Genomic DNA, 17,521 nt, shown 5'->3' on the forward strand with positions numbered 1-17,521 from the left:
CTCCCTTTCAGCATCCACTGTCTGACACTGTTTGACACAGGATACTGGGCAGGATGGACCTATGGTTTGACTTGGTAAATTGCAATTTTTATATCTGTACAATGTTTTGGTATTAATTGTTAATAATCTTTGTGGGCAGCTAGTGACTATCCCTTCCTTCTCCAAATGTTTATAGATTGTTTTATAAGTGGTATTGATGTCAGGGTGTCTGGTCTCTAATTCCTCAGGTCTTCTTTTCACCCTTTTTAAGGATGGGTGTTTTCCAACTTTTCTCCAGTTCTCTGGAACCTTGTTTATTGTTCATGATGTGGTCCCTGGCTCCAAGATTTCTTGAGGTGATTCATTTCAGAAGTCTGGAATGAATTTGGTTAGGTCATGTTAACTTATTTTAAATTTGATAAAATCTCTCTGCTCTTTAGCGTGATTTATAGCCCGTTCTCTGCCCTGTTTATGTATGTTTTATTATCTGGTGTTATTTTTCTTCTTTTGATGAAGATTGAGGGGAAAAATAGTTGTTGAGGAGCTCTGTCTTCTCTGCATCTCTTATTAATAGCTTGCCTTTCCCACTGAGCAGTGAACCCACCATTTCACTGCTCTGTCTTTTTCTTTTCTGTCTGGCATGCTGATAAACAATTTTGATGTTTTTGTTCTTGTTTTTGTTTGACAGGAATCAACTTCTAGACCCACGGAGGTGTCCTGTGCTTGTTCTCATCTTTCCACTGTGTTGGAGCAGCTTGTTGAACAGTTAATGCTATGCTTTTTGTGAACTGTTATCTCCTCTGGGTTCTTTTATCTTTTAATTTGGCTGTTCCTGGGACCTTACCTGTTTCTTTTTATCAGTTGAAGTCTGCCCTTTTGAAGTCCTCTGTCCTTGTTTGCTATTCTCATGCTGCCTTTTTCTTAGAATCATGAATTTTGGCATATTGTGATTACTTCCTAATGAGGTTCCAATAGCCTTCATATTGTCAGCCAGTTCTTCTTTATTGGTCAGAACAAGATTCAAAACAGATGACCCTTACTTACATCCTGAATTTTCTGAAATAAACATTTATCCTCTATAATATAAGAACTTGGATGCTTTACATTTTTTTGCTATAGTTTTCTTCCAGCAGGTATTGAGGAAATTGAAATCTTCTTCCCTCACCCCCATCAGTTCTGTCTCTTAAATTTAGGTATTTTTGTTACCTGCTTGAACAATGCCTCATACACTTTTTGTTCCTCATTTAGTTGTCTAATTTAAAACCCTGTCCCCACCCCAATCTTACTATTATTTTTTCCTGTCTACATTCACCCACTTGTATGCAATAGATTAGATTCTTTCATCTTGGATTTGGGAGTAAGCTTATTTCTGATGGATGGTATTACTGCCTCCTTTCTTTCTCTAACTTATTCTTCCGAAGCAAGGCATACTGCTCACGGCTGAACCAAGTCATAGGAGTTATTCCATAAAGTTTATAATGCCAGTCAAGTCTTAAATTACTATGACCTCCAGTTCACTTGGTTTGTTCCCAATATTCCTTGCATCTAGATGGATGCAGGGAATGGAGATGTATCTATCTGATCGGTAGATCCAAGAAATGGATATGCATAATTCATTTGCAGCCTGCCACCTAGATTTCCTCTTGCTTTTATTGTCTTTTGTGGGTTCCTAGTCTTAAGGATTTATCCTCTTCTAGTCCTTCAACCCACCAGCCACAGTGTAGCTTTCTTTGGCGACCCCCATTGATCTTATTTAAAGCCTTCTTTCTTGGAACATCAATTTTTTGAAGAATCCAAAGCCATCTTGTTGACACCACCTTATGAGCCTGCCTATTTGTGTCCATGATGTATTGGTCTCTGCCTCTTCCTTGTTTTTGGTGTAATGAACATGACTCCATCTTACGTGGTGTGCAACCTCTACCTTTTGCTCTGTGGGCTGACTGCTTCTGTGATCCCTTTCATTTGTTTTCTCTAAAACTTTCTCACCAATAGTTCCCATGCAGAGATTCTGGAAGTGGTTGCTTGTGTCTCTCCTGAACTCTAGTTCTCTCTAGACTTCTGGAGATCACTTCTATTGTTTGTCTTTTCTTGTTTTTCAGCTTCTCTTGCACCATTTTTTCAGCAGTCTGTATCTGTAATAACTCATATATGGGAATTCCTATGTAAACATTCTTCCTTCTCTGTCTTTGAAGTCTTTCTTCCAATATAATGACTAGTTTTTACTTGAAGTCAGTCTGCCTTCAGAAAGGAATGTAAACATGGCACATCACATGAAGGTCGTGGTAGCTGAACCACCTCTTTGCTTTCTTGCCTTTTTTTTTTTCCCCATTGGTTAATTAGTTGTTAAGTTATTATAAATTAAGTTGGTGGTGGCAGTAGCAGTAGAATCATTAACATTAATATTACAGGCAACCCCTACTTAACGCTGTTTGACTTAGCGCTATTTTGCTATAACACTTACTTTAAATTGATACCTGATTTCACTTAGTGCTCAGCAAGTTTTGTTATAATGTTTGCAGTCACCATCTTGCGTCATTGAAAACAGTTATGGCTGCTATCTTGGGTCGTCAAATACTTTCGGTTTTGCTTAATGCTTGTTTTGCATAGCGCTGTATTTTTATTTTTATTTTTATTTTTATTTTTTTCAAGAACCAATTAAGAGTGCTGAGTAGGGGTTGCTTGTATTGTTTATTAATACTTTGAGCTACCTTCAGCATGAATGTTAAATAGGACAAAACATTTTCTTATTTATCTGCTGTGTGGTTTGTCAGGGGCTATCAACTGTATCTGTTTATTTTATTTGCATACTTGATTTTTGTATTTAAATTGTCATTTGTTGTTCTATGTTAATTATCTTAATTATCAACCCCATATTTCTAATTACCATGTAAAATGTCAGTTTTGCTGAGATAGGAGGTGTAACTTGTTTTCTTTTGTTTTAGCCGCTTGTGCTGTAAGGAATCTTCAGGACCTTGCTCGGATCTACATTAGACGTACCCTTAGAAACTTCATAAACGAGGAGATGAAAGCTAAAGGTATTATTCAGAAGGCACCACCAAAACGAAAACGCAGAAGATGCCGTAGGCGGAGGATTAATACCTACGTGTTTGTAGGCAATCAACTCATTCCTCAGCCTCTAGACAGTGAAGAAGATGAAAAGATGGAAGAAGATAACAAAGATGATGATGATGATAAAGATCACAATGAGGCCTTGAAGCCAGAGGAACCTCCTCGAAATCTGCTGCGAGAGAAAATTATGAGTTTACCATTACCTGAATCTTTAAAAGCATACTTGACCTACTATAGGGAGAAATAACTCCTTTTACATAGAAATGATGATGCCTACTGATAGTTTATTCTTAAAAATGTAGCATTTATTAAAACATAGATGGACAAATATCATTAGTCTTTCATCAAGACAGAAGTACAGTGATAAATTGTAACTTCTTGTCTTGCATTCAACAGTAGAATCCCTTTTTAAAAATCTATTTTTCTTTAAATTTTGAAAAATGCTGTTTTAACTCTGATAGAAATATATATTCCAAAGCATTATGCAGCACTAATCAATATTTTGCATGGTAAATCTTTTTTGATCCCTAACAGATTTGTATTGATAAAGGGTAAGTAAAATTTTATATGTGCTAAATAATTGTTAAACAAATACATCTGACTTGATAAGTAGTTGTGTCTGCATTCATTCTTAGGGAACATTTTAAACATGCAGACATTTCTCATTTAATATTGAAATCTTTAAAAATAAACTTTTAAAAGTTTATTTTTGTCATGGCTTTGTTGCAATCACTATTACTGTGTTGGTATAGATGTATTCCAAGGAATACACAAGTGCAATAATAACTGTATACAGACATTGAATGAGCTGGCTTTATTAAAATGGGGAAAATGCAAGTTCTAAAATTACAGATGCCCTTTCTACTTCTGAATTTATATCTTTTTGCCAAAAGCTGTTGAAAAAAAAATGATATCTTCTTCCAGAGCCTTAAGGGAATGTCATGTGGAATATAACTCTGTACTACCCTTACTACAACCTGTCTGTTTAACTTCATACTACATTTTCAGTACTTAAAGAAACATTTCCAAGTTTCCAAGAGTTTTAAGAACATATTTAGTTTTTCTAAAGCTCACAACATAGATGCACAATATTTGGTAATAAAGAAGATTGTAATTTAGATTTCAATTATCTATATTTACTACTTTACTACTAGAGATAGAATATGAATAAAGTTTAGCTTGTATTGCTTACTTGGATAGTCATAATAGTAGATTTAGAATTTGTTCAGCAGATGCACTTTAGTAAGTGGATTTTGTACTTCATCTAAATATTTATCTCTGAAAATGCAGGATTGTGCTAGCCAATATTTGTTTTTGAACACAGCTACTTTTTAGCGCAAAAATATTCACAGAATCATATGTATCTTTTGGAAATTGAGTAGCAGTGTAAACTTTGGGACCCAGAGCGTGCTCGTCTAAATACTTCTCTTCCCTTTTCTCCTTCCCTTTCTGGTAAAGTTACTTGCAGTTTTCATCTTGGGTTGATGGAGTGCTTTGTTTGTTTTCACCCACTTAATATTTCAAGTTTCTTTTGTAGCATAACCATAAGGGAAAATGCAGTTTAAGAACTTAGCATGATATGCAGTAAAAGCCGCTGTAATTGGAAACTTCTGTCTGTTAGAACCAATGGAAAACATTCCTCTTGAGAAAATTCCAATGACATATACTTACAGTTGTGGTAATATTATTTATTACATCAATTCAATATTGAACAATAATAGAAAAATCATTCAGGATAGTACCGCTGCAGTTACTATTTTCATAGACGGACATTTATAACTAGCCACTATAATGTGGCCTAACACTAATGTTTTCCAATATTCATTTTTAAATGATAGATATTTTATTAGACCTGATAATATTGTCCCATTACATTTTGAACACCAATTTTTTTGACAGTGCATTTCATGCTATCATTGCCTTTTTAAAAAGTATGTCTTAGTCATGTTGAAAAAGCAACTTCGTGGGAGGTCTGTTGTACCAGCATGTGGAGTTTTTTCCCCACAGTATATTTACAATATGAATAAGTAGAATTGCTGTTGGAAAAAGGTATTCTGACCTTATTTTCACAGTAGGAGAGTTTGGTAAAAAATAGTTTGTTTTCCAATACAGTGATACTAATGAAGTAATTGTGATGGTTCAGCTATGGGAAACTGAGTGTAATTTTCTTAAATATTTTTTTTAGATGGAATTGAAATTTTAGTAATCTGCAGTTTGAGATGTTACATGTTATCTTTTCCCTTTCTCAGAATCTGCATCTATAATTTCAAAAGTTCAATGTTACTAACTTTTCTTTAAGAACTTTATATAAGATGCTTTTGACGAATGACTTTCTGCTTTTTTCCACACTTTTATTGTATACTTGGAAAATGGACAATGGATGATTTGTCATGATTATTCAGTATGTAATTTTTTTGAGTCACTGAAAGAATGTTTCTTTTGTGTTTATATGTGGATTTATTTTACACTCTTAAATTTATATTTACATAAATAAAAAGGTAGAAATGCAAAATAGAAAAAATAAATCTTTTGGCATTTACTGCTCATGATGGGGGACATTATTGCAATAAAATGTCTTTTGGTGGTTTATGCTTGCTTAAACTCTTGTTTTCATGGAAGTATTTTTATTGGCTTGACATGCTTCATTTTCAATACCTTGATATTCATATCATTATTTAATGGGAAAACATGTTTGAATCTAAAAAAATAAATGTTTTGTGGATGATGAGGGTGAAATGTGGGCAGTCCTTTCACCAATTTTGCTATTATCTGAAATTCTACATCAAGATTTGAATCTTGGTCTCCTGTAAATGGCCATTGCACTACTCTGAGAGTGGATCTTTTGCTCTCTTCTGTCTAAGGAAACCTTTCAGAAGGCCTGTATTGTCCCTGTATGGGAAAGGAAACTTTTAAAAACTGAGATTTTGAAAGTTTTTATGATATGGTGTGGTAAGTCTTCTACCCAGCTCTACTCCAGAGCTCTTGAGAGCTATATCTATGAACTCTCATATAGCCTCTAAAAAATAGATAACCCTGGTCCTTCCGGGCTGATGGCAAACTAAAGACAGTGTAGGTCTGGGTTTTCAAATGCCTAATTATGAACATAGGCAGACAAGGTTCTTTGGGTGAATCTGATATATTTTATTAGACCAACTTAAATGATTCCCCCAAAGAACCTTGTCTGCCTATGTCCTTAGACCAACACGGCTACAACCTACACCCCTGTAATTATATGAACAGGCATTCATTTCTTTGAAAATGCCAGCACTACAAATCTTTTTAGGAAAAGGAGCATACAGGTATTCTGTTCTTCAGCCACTTCCTTTCCCTGCTTCCCATGCCTTTCCCAGGCTGGGGTGATGCTGGGCTGGGGGAGTTGAGGGGATTAGTGGCTACTCCCATCGTGCTAGTCCCCAGGTGGAGTAGTGGGGAAAGGCTTCCCACATGTTCACAGACCTGGGTGCCCTAGTTTGGGGGGACAGGTTGGGAGCATTGCCTGGCTGCTCCTCTCCTTCCTTCCTAGCTTCCAGTGTGCCACTGCTCTGAGTCTTTCCCCAGACTAATCCCCCACTCTCAGGAAAGCTCAAGGTGCAACAGCAGCTCAACTTCTCCATGACCAAGAGGAGTCAAGCTGCAGGAAAATGCGTCTTCCACTTTACTCAGACTAGAGTCCTGCCGGAAGGCACAGGGTAAGTTGCTGCTCAACTGCTTCATGCAGGAGGCCAGCATGCAGGCATTCATTCTAGTAAGAGAAACTCTCTTGTAGGGGAGATCTTTCCAGGTGTCAGCTTGGAAGACCTTCCTACCAGAAGTCATTTTTCCTCTGGGGGGAACTGAACAAACATCTATACACTGGTATTTTCTACCAAGAAAGCAGTGGTAGAAACGTAACACCCGTATGTGGTCTCTGTGCTCAAGCCACCTGCTCACTCCAAGAAAATGTATGCACATTCACTTAATCTTTAGAGGCCTTGGATATGTCAAGAGGTGAGCCTGATCTAGGACCTCTCTCTTGCTAAAATAATTTTAAATAACATGGGAAAGGCTTCAGGGAGAGTAGAGGAAACGGGAAAGGAATCACTGTAGCAATGGGCCATCTCCTACAGATATTCCTTGCATCAATTTCAGAAAGAAGAAGAGAATAAAAATATAATTCAAATAACCAAAGCCAAGTAGCCTTACTCTCAAAATGATGTGTCAGTAAATAGAATAGATCCACTGTGATCTAGAATGGAAGACCCCAGAGAAATATTAGTCGTCTGGAAAAAGTTACTGTCCCTTCAGCCTCTTTTTCCAGAAGAGTACTGACTAGTAGTGGAATATCTTGAAACCCTTGCAGCCCTGCCCCTCCCCCCACCCCTAGCTTTCATATGGCATTGCTTGCACATGTACAAATGCAAAAGGATCTATGACTCTTCAGCAGTTTGATTCTAGTACCTCAAATAAGCACTAAACCCACATATATGTATTGAGTCTGGCTGTTTTTATATAAAAAAAGTATTCACTTAACTTTAGTAGGACTTGTTGACTCTTAGCCCTTTAAACATTGTAATTTTTTCTGAAATACTCAATTTAGATTCTTTAATTCATTTTTGGGTACCAGGTTTTAAGATGTTTGTGTTAAATCCTATTTCAGATGCCCTTTAGGGTTGGAGGGTGTGTTTGTTTTTAGGGGTGGGTCAATAATATAACAATGGGTTTTCTTGGAGTCTGATGAAATCTATTCAGTATTAATGATCTCAGATTCCATTTAGGGAAGGTAATTTTTTTTTCTAGACTATTGCTTTTAAGATCTCAGGCTTCAACTTCTTGTGACTGACCAATCTACACTCATGGAGAAGGTACTATGAGTACATGCTCAACTCTGGGTGCTTACAGAATTCCACCTTAAATCAATAATCATTCTTCCAACACATTTTTCAGATGTGTATCCTTCTCCAAAAACATGACATGAAAAGGACACTAGCTTGTTTATTGGAGCAAAGTGAAGCCCTTAAAATCTACCCAGTTTTCATTCCTTTGATAGCAACACCGTAATTTTCCATGTGAAATCTGTGTAAGTAGGTTTCTAAATGCATTCTTCACTTCTACAGCTTGGTAGTGTAAAGTCGCATGAAAACTAATTCAATTCAAGTCAAATAGCTTATTTTAGATTTACTAAAACCTAGACGACTTGGAAAAAGTGGCCTCCGTTCCCTTATATGGGTATTTGCAGGTATTTTTGGTTATAGTCAACATCTAACCAAGAATCTGCCATCAATTCTTAATAAATCTATTTTGTATACGGTAAGTACCCAAACTTCTATTATCTCCTTAGTGTTTTTCCTGCATGTGAGAGAACTCCACCTTGTCCACCTTTTGGCAATTTATGGCAGATGTTTTCACACAATGTCTTGAGATGCACAGTAATATAGAACTGCATACGTTTGCATACAAATGTTTCTTTTCCCTTTAAGGCGCACCAGTCCTATTTTTGGTTTACTCTTCTTGTTTACTTGCACACTTTTTTATTAAGTTGTTTTTAGGCTCCTAAGTTATGCTTCTAAATTTAGATTTAGATACCTAATCAGTAGCCTCATTTTTAACAATGCTGAGCTACTGTCAGCTTTTATTTCTCTCAATAGGAATTTCTGGTAGCTCAAGTGCCTCTGAAATAGGAGACTAAATATTAATTTAGGAGCCTTAGTTAAATCTTCCACTTTTGAAAAAGTTGACCTGTAGGACACTTGTACAAAATAGGCTATGCTCTGATATGACCTGAGTTTTGAACTAAGAAGTGGAGACCATTATTGTGTATATGCTATAGGTAATGCTTATATACTGCTTATGTAATAAGAAAGTTGGGTATGCACTGTAGACAATGCTAGGGCATAGCTTTATAATATAAGAAAATGATTAGTGTGTTGCCAAATATGGGGAACCCCATGTTGGATATATAATCGGTGGCCAACCACATGAATTTGGACTTTTCTCCAAGCTCAGTGAGAGAAGAACCAGATCAGTGAAATTCTCTGGGGGAGCAGTAAAACTTGGCCAGTGGACCTGCCTTCCTTTTGAAATCCTGGATTTGTAAGCCTTGTCCTTATTAATAAGCCTTTGCTGTAGTATATCTTAGTACTAAGTGTTTGAGTTGTAACTGGAATAGTCTCAGCCGTCATTGGCTCACTCTCAACCCACTCCAAAAAAATAAAATTCTTGAGCAACATGTCCTGCATCTTGCACCAAGAATCAATTAAGGGTGATTTCTGCAGTGGAAAAGAGGGGCATATATGTTCATTAAACCCTAGCAAACTCTAGATGAGCTCAAGCAGTCTGCTGGTTTTGAGAAAATCTGAAAAAATGTGGGTTTTCTTTTTTTGTTGTTTGGGGTTTTTAATCTTAATGCATACAAGCCATATCGCCAATATGGTATGTTTTTTTCCATCTTCAGCGGAGCTTCTACCTGAGCACCTAGTGGAGTCTTGGAACAGAGCATTAGTATCTGTTTTCAGAGATTGTACATAACAGGTGGGCAATTTATGATTGGTGGAAAGTCTTCTGTAGTTTTTTAACTAGTCTACACCTAGACAAAAATTGTCAGCACTCCCCCAATTCCTACTGGGTAGGAAGGTGAAGAGTGAGATGTTAGGCATACAGAGAAATATCAAGGCTAAAATGGTAAAAATAAATAGTGTCATCAGGTGAAGGGGAGAGCTATAAATAAAAATGGTGAAATCCTTAAAGTCTGTGAATAAAAAGCTTTGGCCTGTACCTTTGGAAAAATCTTAGGTGGCTTTTTTTTTTACCTAAGGGGTTAAAATGTTTTGGAGAGGAATGGGACAGGGGCACAGGGTACTGACTATTGTTCCCAGGTCAGTAAAATCTATAACTTTTAAAACCATTGTATGGAAGGACTTTTAATATATTTGCTACATTTTGTTCTATCAAATTTTTTTGACCATGGTGCACAGTTGATTTATAATCCCTTTTGATTCTACCCTTCACCTTAATTTCTCCATGTTGAATTGTATAAGCCATTTTTCCCCAAGGCAATCTGTCTTAGATCATTTGTCAAATTGCATCTTCTCTTGCCTCTTTGCTGCTCTTCCAAAATTACAGGGCAAATTTCATCAGGTGCTGCCAGTAACTTCTAAAGCACTGTAGAACAAAGTAAATAAAATCAACAGGGATGGCTTGTCCAGTACTTTTATTTGCTTTAGTTTGCCCTCTATAATATTTGGCATTCATTGTTTTATCCATTAAAGCAGCTAGTGTTCAATCTCACTTTGTAACAACTGTAGACGTGCCTCTTGTCTTGTATTATGTTAAAACAAATGTCACTAGTTCTTAAGAATAATACAAAACACCAAGAGAGGGCAGTATTGCCGTATAGGAAAATTCAAAGTTAAAATTGCTGTGATGCAAGAACATAAAAAGAAGGAATTAATGAAGCCACCCTGTGTGGCTACATAACCAAGGCAGTATCACTTCTTATTTTAAAGCTATTTGTTATGCTGGATATATGAAGATTTGCCTTACCTGCCTAGTTTGTTTTAATTAGTTCTAAAGAGATTCTCATGTTGCAACAAATTTTCTTTGGACTTCTATCTGTATTTTTAGGATATTTCTGGTGACAATTTACCTTTGACATGTATCTTGAAATGTCTCTATCTTTTCCAACCATCAATGAAACGGGCAGCATTTAAAATTATGTCTCCTTTATGTTCTTCTGATTGGACGTCTTCATATTGTAAAAAGGTCTGCATGAGTTTTTTACTGACTTCAGCAGGTATCTGCACTGCTAAGGGGTCTACTTCCTTAAGTCACAGTATTGCTAGTTCTCACAATACTTGGTGTTTTCACTAAAGCCCAGGTTTCTGGAGTTCCTTGATTGTACTGGAACCTCAACCTTCCTTAAAAACATTTTGCTTTCATCAAAGACAAAAGTATGAACACTTGATCCTTAAAGCTAAGTACAGACAGTCAAAAAGGCCAAGGCTGAATCGATTCAATCTTTCAGGTTAGTTTAAGCTGTGTAGATTGACCCAATAAGCAAATGAACAGCCATTCATTTTTGATTCCAGAAATGTAGCCACATGCCTGCAGTAGCCCAGGGCAGAAGCTGTGGAGTGTGGAGCAGTGCTAGAGCATGCTGCCCTCCTCTGCTGGAGAAGACAGTTTGAATGTGGAGGGGACCCGAGACAAGTTCAGTAAATCGATTTAACCTATATCAGTTGTCTGATACTGTATCCATCCAGGTATATCTTAAATCAGTTTGGGCCATTTTGAAAGTGATTTTATATGCACTGAACTTCTGTTGTGTTATATATTTGAACCAGTTTCCAACCCCTTACACACTTACATGTGTAACTTCTGTCCTTGGCTCAGATGCTTAAAAACAGGGATGCTTTGATGTGCAAGGTCAGGCTGCAAGTTGTGCTGGGCTGACATGCAGAAATGAGTCAGTGCACCATACTGTACCCATGGATTGTCCCCATGCTGGACACAGCCTGTACCGCTCATTTGGCCCATAGGGCCAGCTGCTGATGGATGAGACGGCTGAGACTGCTGTCCTCCCACTGAGACTGCTTTTGGTTCTAATGCCAGTGTCATAATTTCTGTGGGGGGTTGAGAAGGAGGATGGATAATATTGAGATCATGCCTTACACTAAACAAAGCCATTGTCACATTATATATTTTTTGAAAACTTTTTGATGTAGAGATGATTGCTGCTGAAACTAACGGAAAAAACTCTCTGTACTAAAGTTGCTTAAGAGCAAATAGTTCTCAAGCATGTTCCTAAAATAAAAATTAAATTGACCTATAAATGGAAATCTTTCCATCCAGCTTTTCATATCTTAGCAGGCTATGCAATGTCATTAGGTATTTCATACGAAAAAGATGAAATACTATTACATAGTGAAGACGTATAGAAATAGAAAGGGATGTTTAGATTTTTTTTTATGCTTTAGATTTTATTTTAATGTTCTATCTTAGTGACTGTAGTGCCCACCATAGTAATTAAATGGCATGCATTGCAGGTCTAAATTTTATTGCAAACAGCAAGTTCTTAAAAATAAATAAATAAAAAAGGTTTATAAAACTTGCAGACATCATTAGTAAGTTATGTGGTTATTAAATTATTTGTTATATTTCATGTGTGTTATCAGGATCCTCAGTCATGTGTCACGACTGTTTTGCATTAGGAACTGTACAAACACAAAACAAAAAGACAACCCCTGCCCTGAAGTGCTTACATCTGGCTCATAACTTTTTTTTTTTCCCACAAAAGTACAATGGTCTATCAAGGCTGTCTTCAACTGATGTTAGCTTCTGTAATAATCTCCAACATAAAATTTTCCCCTGCAGTCTCAATACCATATTCTTTGCTTATCCTAATCTTTTGTGTAGTGTTATTGTGCTGTTATGATATCCACATTCTACATCTGTGAGGTGACTACATTTCGGGGATGTATGCTACAATTCCTTTACACATGTGCAATATTATCTATGTGCTTTCACATGACTCTTCAATCATATAAAAGATTCTGTTCCTGGCTTATTAACTTTGTCAACAGCCCATTAAACCAGTGATGTTCAACCTTTCGGCCCTGTGAGTAGAATCTAGCAAGGGGTCAGCTTGTGAGTTTGGTTCATAGTTGTAATCTGGAGCATGAGGCTATGTCATCTGGCCTTAATGGGCTTCCCATGGGTCAGAATATTTGGCAGTGGGAAAGCTGTGCTGGTACTAATTGCTGTGACTTCCATAGTCAAATTTCCAGACCCATGGGGGGAGTCCCATGGGCTGGATTCAGCCCATGGATTGGAAGTTGAGTACCACTGAATTAAACAGTGAGAAGGGGGTGATTTTCAAAGGCATAAAGGGCAGCTAGGTGACTTTCCCGTTTAAAAGCCAAGGAGGAATGAGGCAGGCTGGAATTCCTGATTACCTCAAAAGATGATAAAAGTTGACTTTTGTGGGAAGATGTTCTCATCTAAAGCATCACGGTTTGAAGAGCTGTAATCCTTTGGGAGAGTGCCCTTTAGTCCACTTGCTACTAAATATTCATAAATAAATCTGAGAGAAGGAATGAACTACATATGTTAATGGATCATCTCCCTTTCCAGTATTTTAGATGGGGAAAATAGTTGTGCTGTGTCCTCACTCCAAGTATTTATTTTAGGAGTGGTATTTTGAATCCTACCTCCACCAAACCATTGATTTCCCATTTTCTCATTCCCACACAGGGAGTGCATTTACACATGCAAAGAAATGAACTCTGGTGCAGTATGTGCCAGAGCTGCTCCCGGGTATAGCATCAACCCGTACGCCCAGGACCACAGCACTTTGACCCTGGGGCAGAGCAGCCCCAGGCTGGCAGAAGATATGGAGGGGGTCAGCCCTGGGCTCTGGGTGGTAGCAACAGGTGGTGGAGGGGTTGGCTGGGGCACGAGGATGCAAAAATGCTGGGCTAGGTGCCAGGCATCCCCTCTGCTTCTGCCAGCCTCCATCATCACCTTCATGTATGTTTCTGTGCAGTTCCAGGCAGTTTTTGTGCAGTCAGTACTATCTTATGGCGGGGATAGTACTATCTTATGGTAGAGTTAGTTAATTTACTGCACCTTAATACCAGTGCACGTGTAGACTGTGATGCTTTAGTGCACAGCTAATTAGTCAGTGAAGTGCACATGTAGATGCACCCAGGATAAGTCAGAATCCACACTGCGTGTTAAGGGTTTCACCACTGAAGAAGTTAGACTTTTTGAATACCTTGGGAATCGAGGGTAAAGGAAATGCTGCTACTTCTCATGATTCTGTTAGGATATGATCAGGCCAGGGTGCCAATACCGCAAGGCTTTAGAGTTTAGTCCAGCTCCTACAAGGGATGGGGGAAGTTAGGGGCATGTTTTCTGAATGGTGCATTAAATAGGAAACAATGGTGAAACATCTCTCCTGCCTTGAAAATAGCTGACAAAATTTGCTGCATGAAGTCCATAGTAAGATGACTTAAGGAACATTTTACAGAACAATATCTAAGGTGGAAGCAATATCTGAAGCCTAACTGCCTTGAGCTGCAAACAATGTTTTGGATTGAGGACTCCACATAGGTGGCTTATGGACAACAAGCAACCGTTGTGTAACTCTTAAAGACTAGTGAACTGTTGTATAAATACATTCCAGGGTGTGGTCAAAGGACTGTACATGAAATGTGGAATTTAAGACTGTTTTTAGCACTGCATGAGAGACTGTTTAAACATTTTGCTGGTAAAGTACTGCTGGAAATAATTAAACCTCTGCTGGAAAAATGTTCCAGCAAATCTGAACCTCAAATGACTATCCAATACATTGTTCTTAACATTTTATGAAATGAGCATGGACTAAATCCTCAAGTATTTTACTTGGCAGAACTCTAGACAAAAGTATGTTACAAATAGACGTTCTCAGGCAATCAAAATAGGGCAACTGTTGGATTACTCTTCTACTGAATTCAAAAAGAGCATGCTAATACAATATCAAGGGTAAGATTATAACAGCACAGAGTCAGGAAACTCAGTTTGGGCTTCCAGAACAATCTTAAACTTGTTTCCTTGAGTGTATGCTTCACAGTAGGGACTTTCGTTATATGACTATTCACAACTCTGAGCAATGCGACATGCCATTCAGGAAAGTACTTGTCGTCATTGCCCTTATTTATCAAGGAAAAATCAACACTCATCAAAAAGGCATGTTAATTAAGTGAAGCCATAATCCAAAAACTTTATTGACAAATCAGGGACATTCCTTGTCTAAATCCAATGCAATCCTTGATTCAAACCTCTAGCGGTAGGTCAGTGGCAAAGTTGATATTGTTAGGAGGTCAATGTTGTTCCATGAGTTCTACTGATACTGACTGAAAACCTTCAGGGACCCCTTTCTATGCTGACTGAACTCAAGTAAGGCACTTCTTTGCTTGTCTATAAGAGTAGGAATGCTTCCGTGAGAGAGGGGAAAGGATGTCAGGATTTATTGAAAACTTTACCTTTCCTAAACTGGGTGTCTGCTTCCATCTGTGACTGACATTCAGCAGCAAAGAAATGGCATCAGTAGTTGCAAATTACTATTATTTTGGACTGTAGTGGTGCAGGACTGGAGTCGCACTGTGCTCAGTGTTATAAAACAGAAAGTGGAATCTTGGCACCATTAAAGACCACCAGGTTTTTTTCTGCCATTGATTTTGACAAATCTGCGATTTTTACCCAAAGTAGGTGGTCCCATCTCTAAGGAGCTTACAACTCTAAGATAAAGAACAAGTGAAGTACTGGTATATGGAAGCGAAATGCAGTGTTTCAGTGGGCAGGCAGACCACAAATTAATCCTCTTGCCCTCCCCCGGTGCCATTCTGATGCCCTTCCCCAGTCAGATCTCCTGCTCTGCTTTCTGCTCCCTGGTCTATCTGCCTGTGCTCCCTGTTCCACCCTTGTTCTGCCACGTGCCCACGCATAGGCTCTGTCAGTGCACCTTGTAACACTTGAGCCACAGGTTGACCATCCCTGCAGTATTTAAGTAAAATGGAGAAAATGGTGTGCTTTATTAGCTTAATGTCTGTTTTTTCTCAAATGTATTTGTTTATATTTTATGGTGGATTAGACTGTGTGTATGTGTATATAATTACATGAAATGATATATATTTTATACATTCACTTCAGCGATTATAGTTTGGTTGGAGAATGCAACGTGTTATGGAACAAGGAAGGGGATGAGTTAATGGGTAAAAAAGAAGGCGGCAATGGAAAGGGGAAAAGGTATTAAAATATTAGTCAGGTATGTAATATATGAATTAGGCACAAAGGATGAGCCTGGGTTGCTGAAAAGTTCCAATGGGAGAAAATGGGCTTAATAGGCAATGACAAAATGGCAAGGAAGAAGAAAAAAAATGCTGTTACTTCTCTTAACTGTTTCAGGGTGAAAAGGGAAGCTGCTCGTCTTAATTTCCAAGCAGGTCTTGTAGTATTTCCCTGACTTACCATCTGTATCCTTAGCTGAGGATTTGAAGGCTTTGGGGGCTGATGGATGTTCGTAAGTGTTGGAAGCTAACATCCCTGCTTGGTACCTAACCCGATTTGACCCCAAATGATATAATGAAGTCTTTCAGCTTTGTCCAAATGAAATAAACATGTGATGGCAACAAAATTTCTGTGGAAATCTCCATGTTTCCAGAAGGGACCAGCACTTCTTTCTGTTAATGCTATCAAAAGCCCTGTGAAATCAATAACAGGCATGTTTTAATGGATGATCTTTTTCAAATGATTTTTCCTGAGATTGTCTGTGGTACTTCATCCTCTTTTCAAACTATATTAATTTTCAGGAAGAAATGCAGCTGAGACAGTAGAGGAGCATTCATAGCATCATTTTGTCAGAGACAGAAAAGCAAGTTACTCCCCCTTGCTCTCTATTAGTCATACTGATCCTGGCACCTTTTTTAGTTGTGTTTTTAGACATTTAGCATCATTTCTATTTCCTAAGTGGATACAATTAGGAATACACTTTGGATAAGGGCCCTCTGAGATTATTAACTCTTTGTAAACTGATGTTATTTTTAATTTGCTATCTCCATTAATGTTCTATGATTGACTAAAGAAGGAGGAATTAGACTTAACCTATTTTAGTATGAGTAGCTCCTAAATGAATTGTATCATCAATATCATGATGGTGTGTTTATTTGTATTGTGATAATATCTAGGAACTTCTAATAACAGATCAGTACTCCCCTGTGTTGGGTGATGTTCAGACAGGCTGGGGAGGTGATTTCCTACCTGAGAGTTCACAGCATTGCATGTGTATGGATTGGTTGTAATTTGGAGAGTTCTGTTCAGGGAAAAAATTGGCATTTTGTGTACTGAGAATATTGTTTGACTGTGGTAAATAATCAAAATACTGTTATTTAGTCCATTCATCTACTGATACATCTGCAGCAACAGATTTTTGCAAGATTATCAATAAGTATAGTTGACAAATTGGATGAGAGAATTCTAAAAAGAAAACAAATGGGAGTGTAGGGCCCCACTGCTCAACAACTCAGGACAGCTGCTTACTGGCACTCAGGAGAAAACTGAACTCCTGAATGACTACTTTGCTTTGGTCTTTCACCAGGCCAAGGGCAAAACCATGCCAGATTGGGTACAGATGGAGCAGGATAGGAATGACTGCCATCCTACTATTACTGTAGAACTGCTATGTGACCAAAAAAAATTAGACACAAGTCAGCAGGACCAGATGAACTTCATCTGGGGGTGCTGAAGGAGCTGCTGAAGTCATTGCAGGACCTGTGGCGAAACTGTTCCAAAACTTGTTGTGCTCTGGAGAGGTCCCTGAGGACTGGAAGAGCTGATGTTGTGCTCATCTTCAAAAAAGAGACTGGGAAGGACCCAGGTAACTATAGGTAGTCAGCCTAACTTCGATCCCAGGGAAAATCCTGGAAAAACTCATTAAGGAGGCTATATGCAATAGGCTTGC

The 17,521-nt window shown here is 37.9% G+C and overlaps 1 protein-coding gene and 1 long non-coding RNA gene across 5 annotated transcripts in view; one reads left to right on the plus strand and one right to left on the minus strand.

Annotated features, from left to right (window-relative positions):
- PCMTD1 (protein-L-isoaspartate (D-aspartate) O-methyltransferase domain containing 1) overlaps nucleotides 1-5,773 on the plus strand; it is an 88,126-nt gene extending 82,353 nt beyond the window's left edge. For all 3 annotated transcript variants that reach the window (XM_006268301.3, XM_019498631.2, XM_006268302.4), the window contains one exon: nucleotides 2,922-5,773. In XM_006268301.3, coding sequence (XP_006268363.1) covers nucleotides 2,922-3,295 — 374 coding nt within the window. In that variant the 3' untranslated portion in view covers nucleotides 3,296-5,773. The remainder of the gene's footprint in view (nucleotides 1-2,921) is intronic.
- Nucleotides 1-17,521, minus strand: part of LOC109285977 (uncharacterized) — a 74,552-nt gene that overhangs the window by 46,598 nt on the left and 10,433 nt on the right. Inside the window, exon 3 of one of the 2 annotated variants that reach the window (XR_002093903.2) lies at nucleotides 14,761-16,265. The exons of the other annotated variant lie outside the window; for it this stretch is intronic. This is a non-coding gene — a long non-coding RNA (uncharacterized LOC109285977). Of the gene's footprint in view, nucleotides 1-14,760; nucleotides 16,266-17,521 lie in introns of those variants that run through there. 2 annotated transcript variants of the gene reach the window in all.

Source organism: Alligator mississippiensis, chromosome 3, assembly GCF_030867095.1.
Source record: "Alligator mississippiensis isolate rAllMis1 chromosome 3, rAllMis1, whole genome shotgun sequence".
Lineage (NCBI taxonomy): Eukaryota > Metazoa > Chordata > Crocodylia > Alligatoridae > Alligator > Alligator mississippiensis.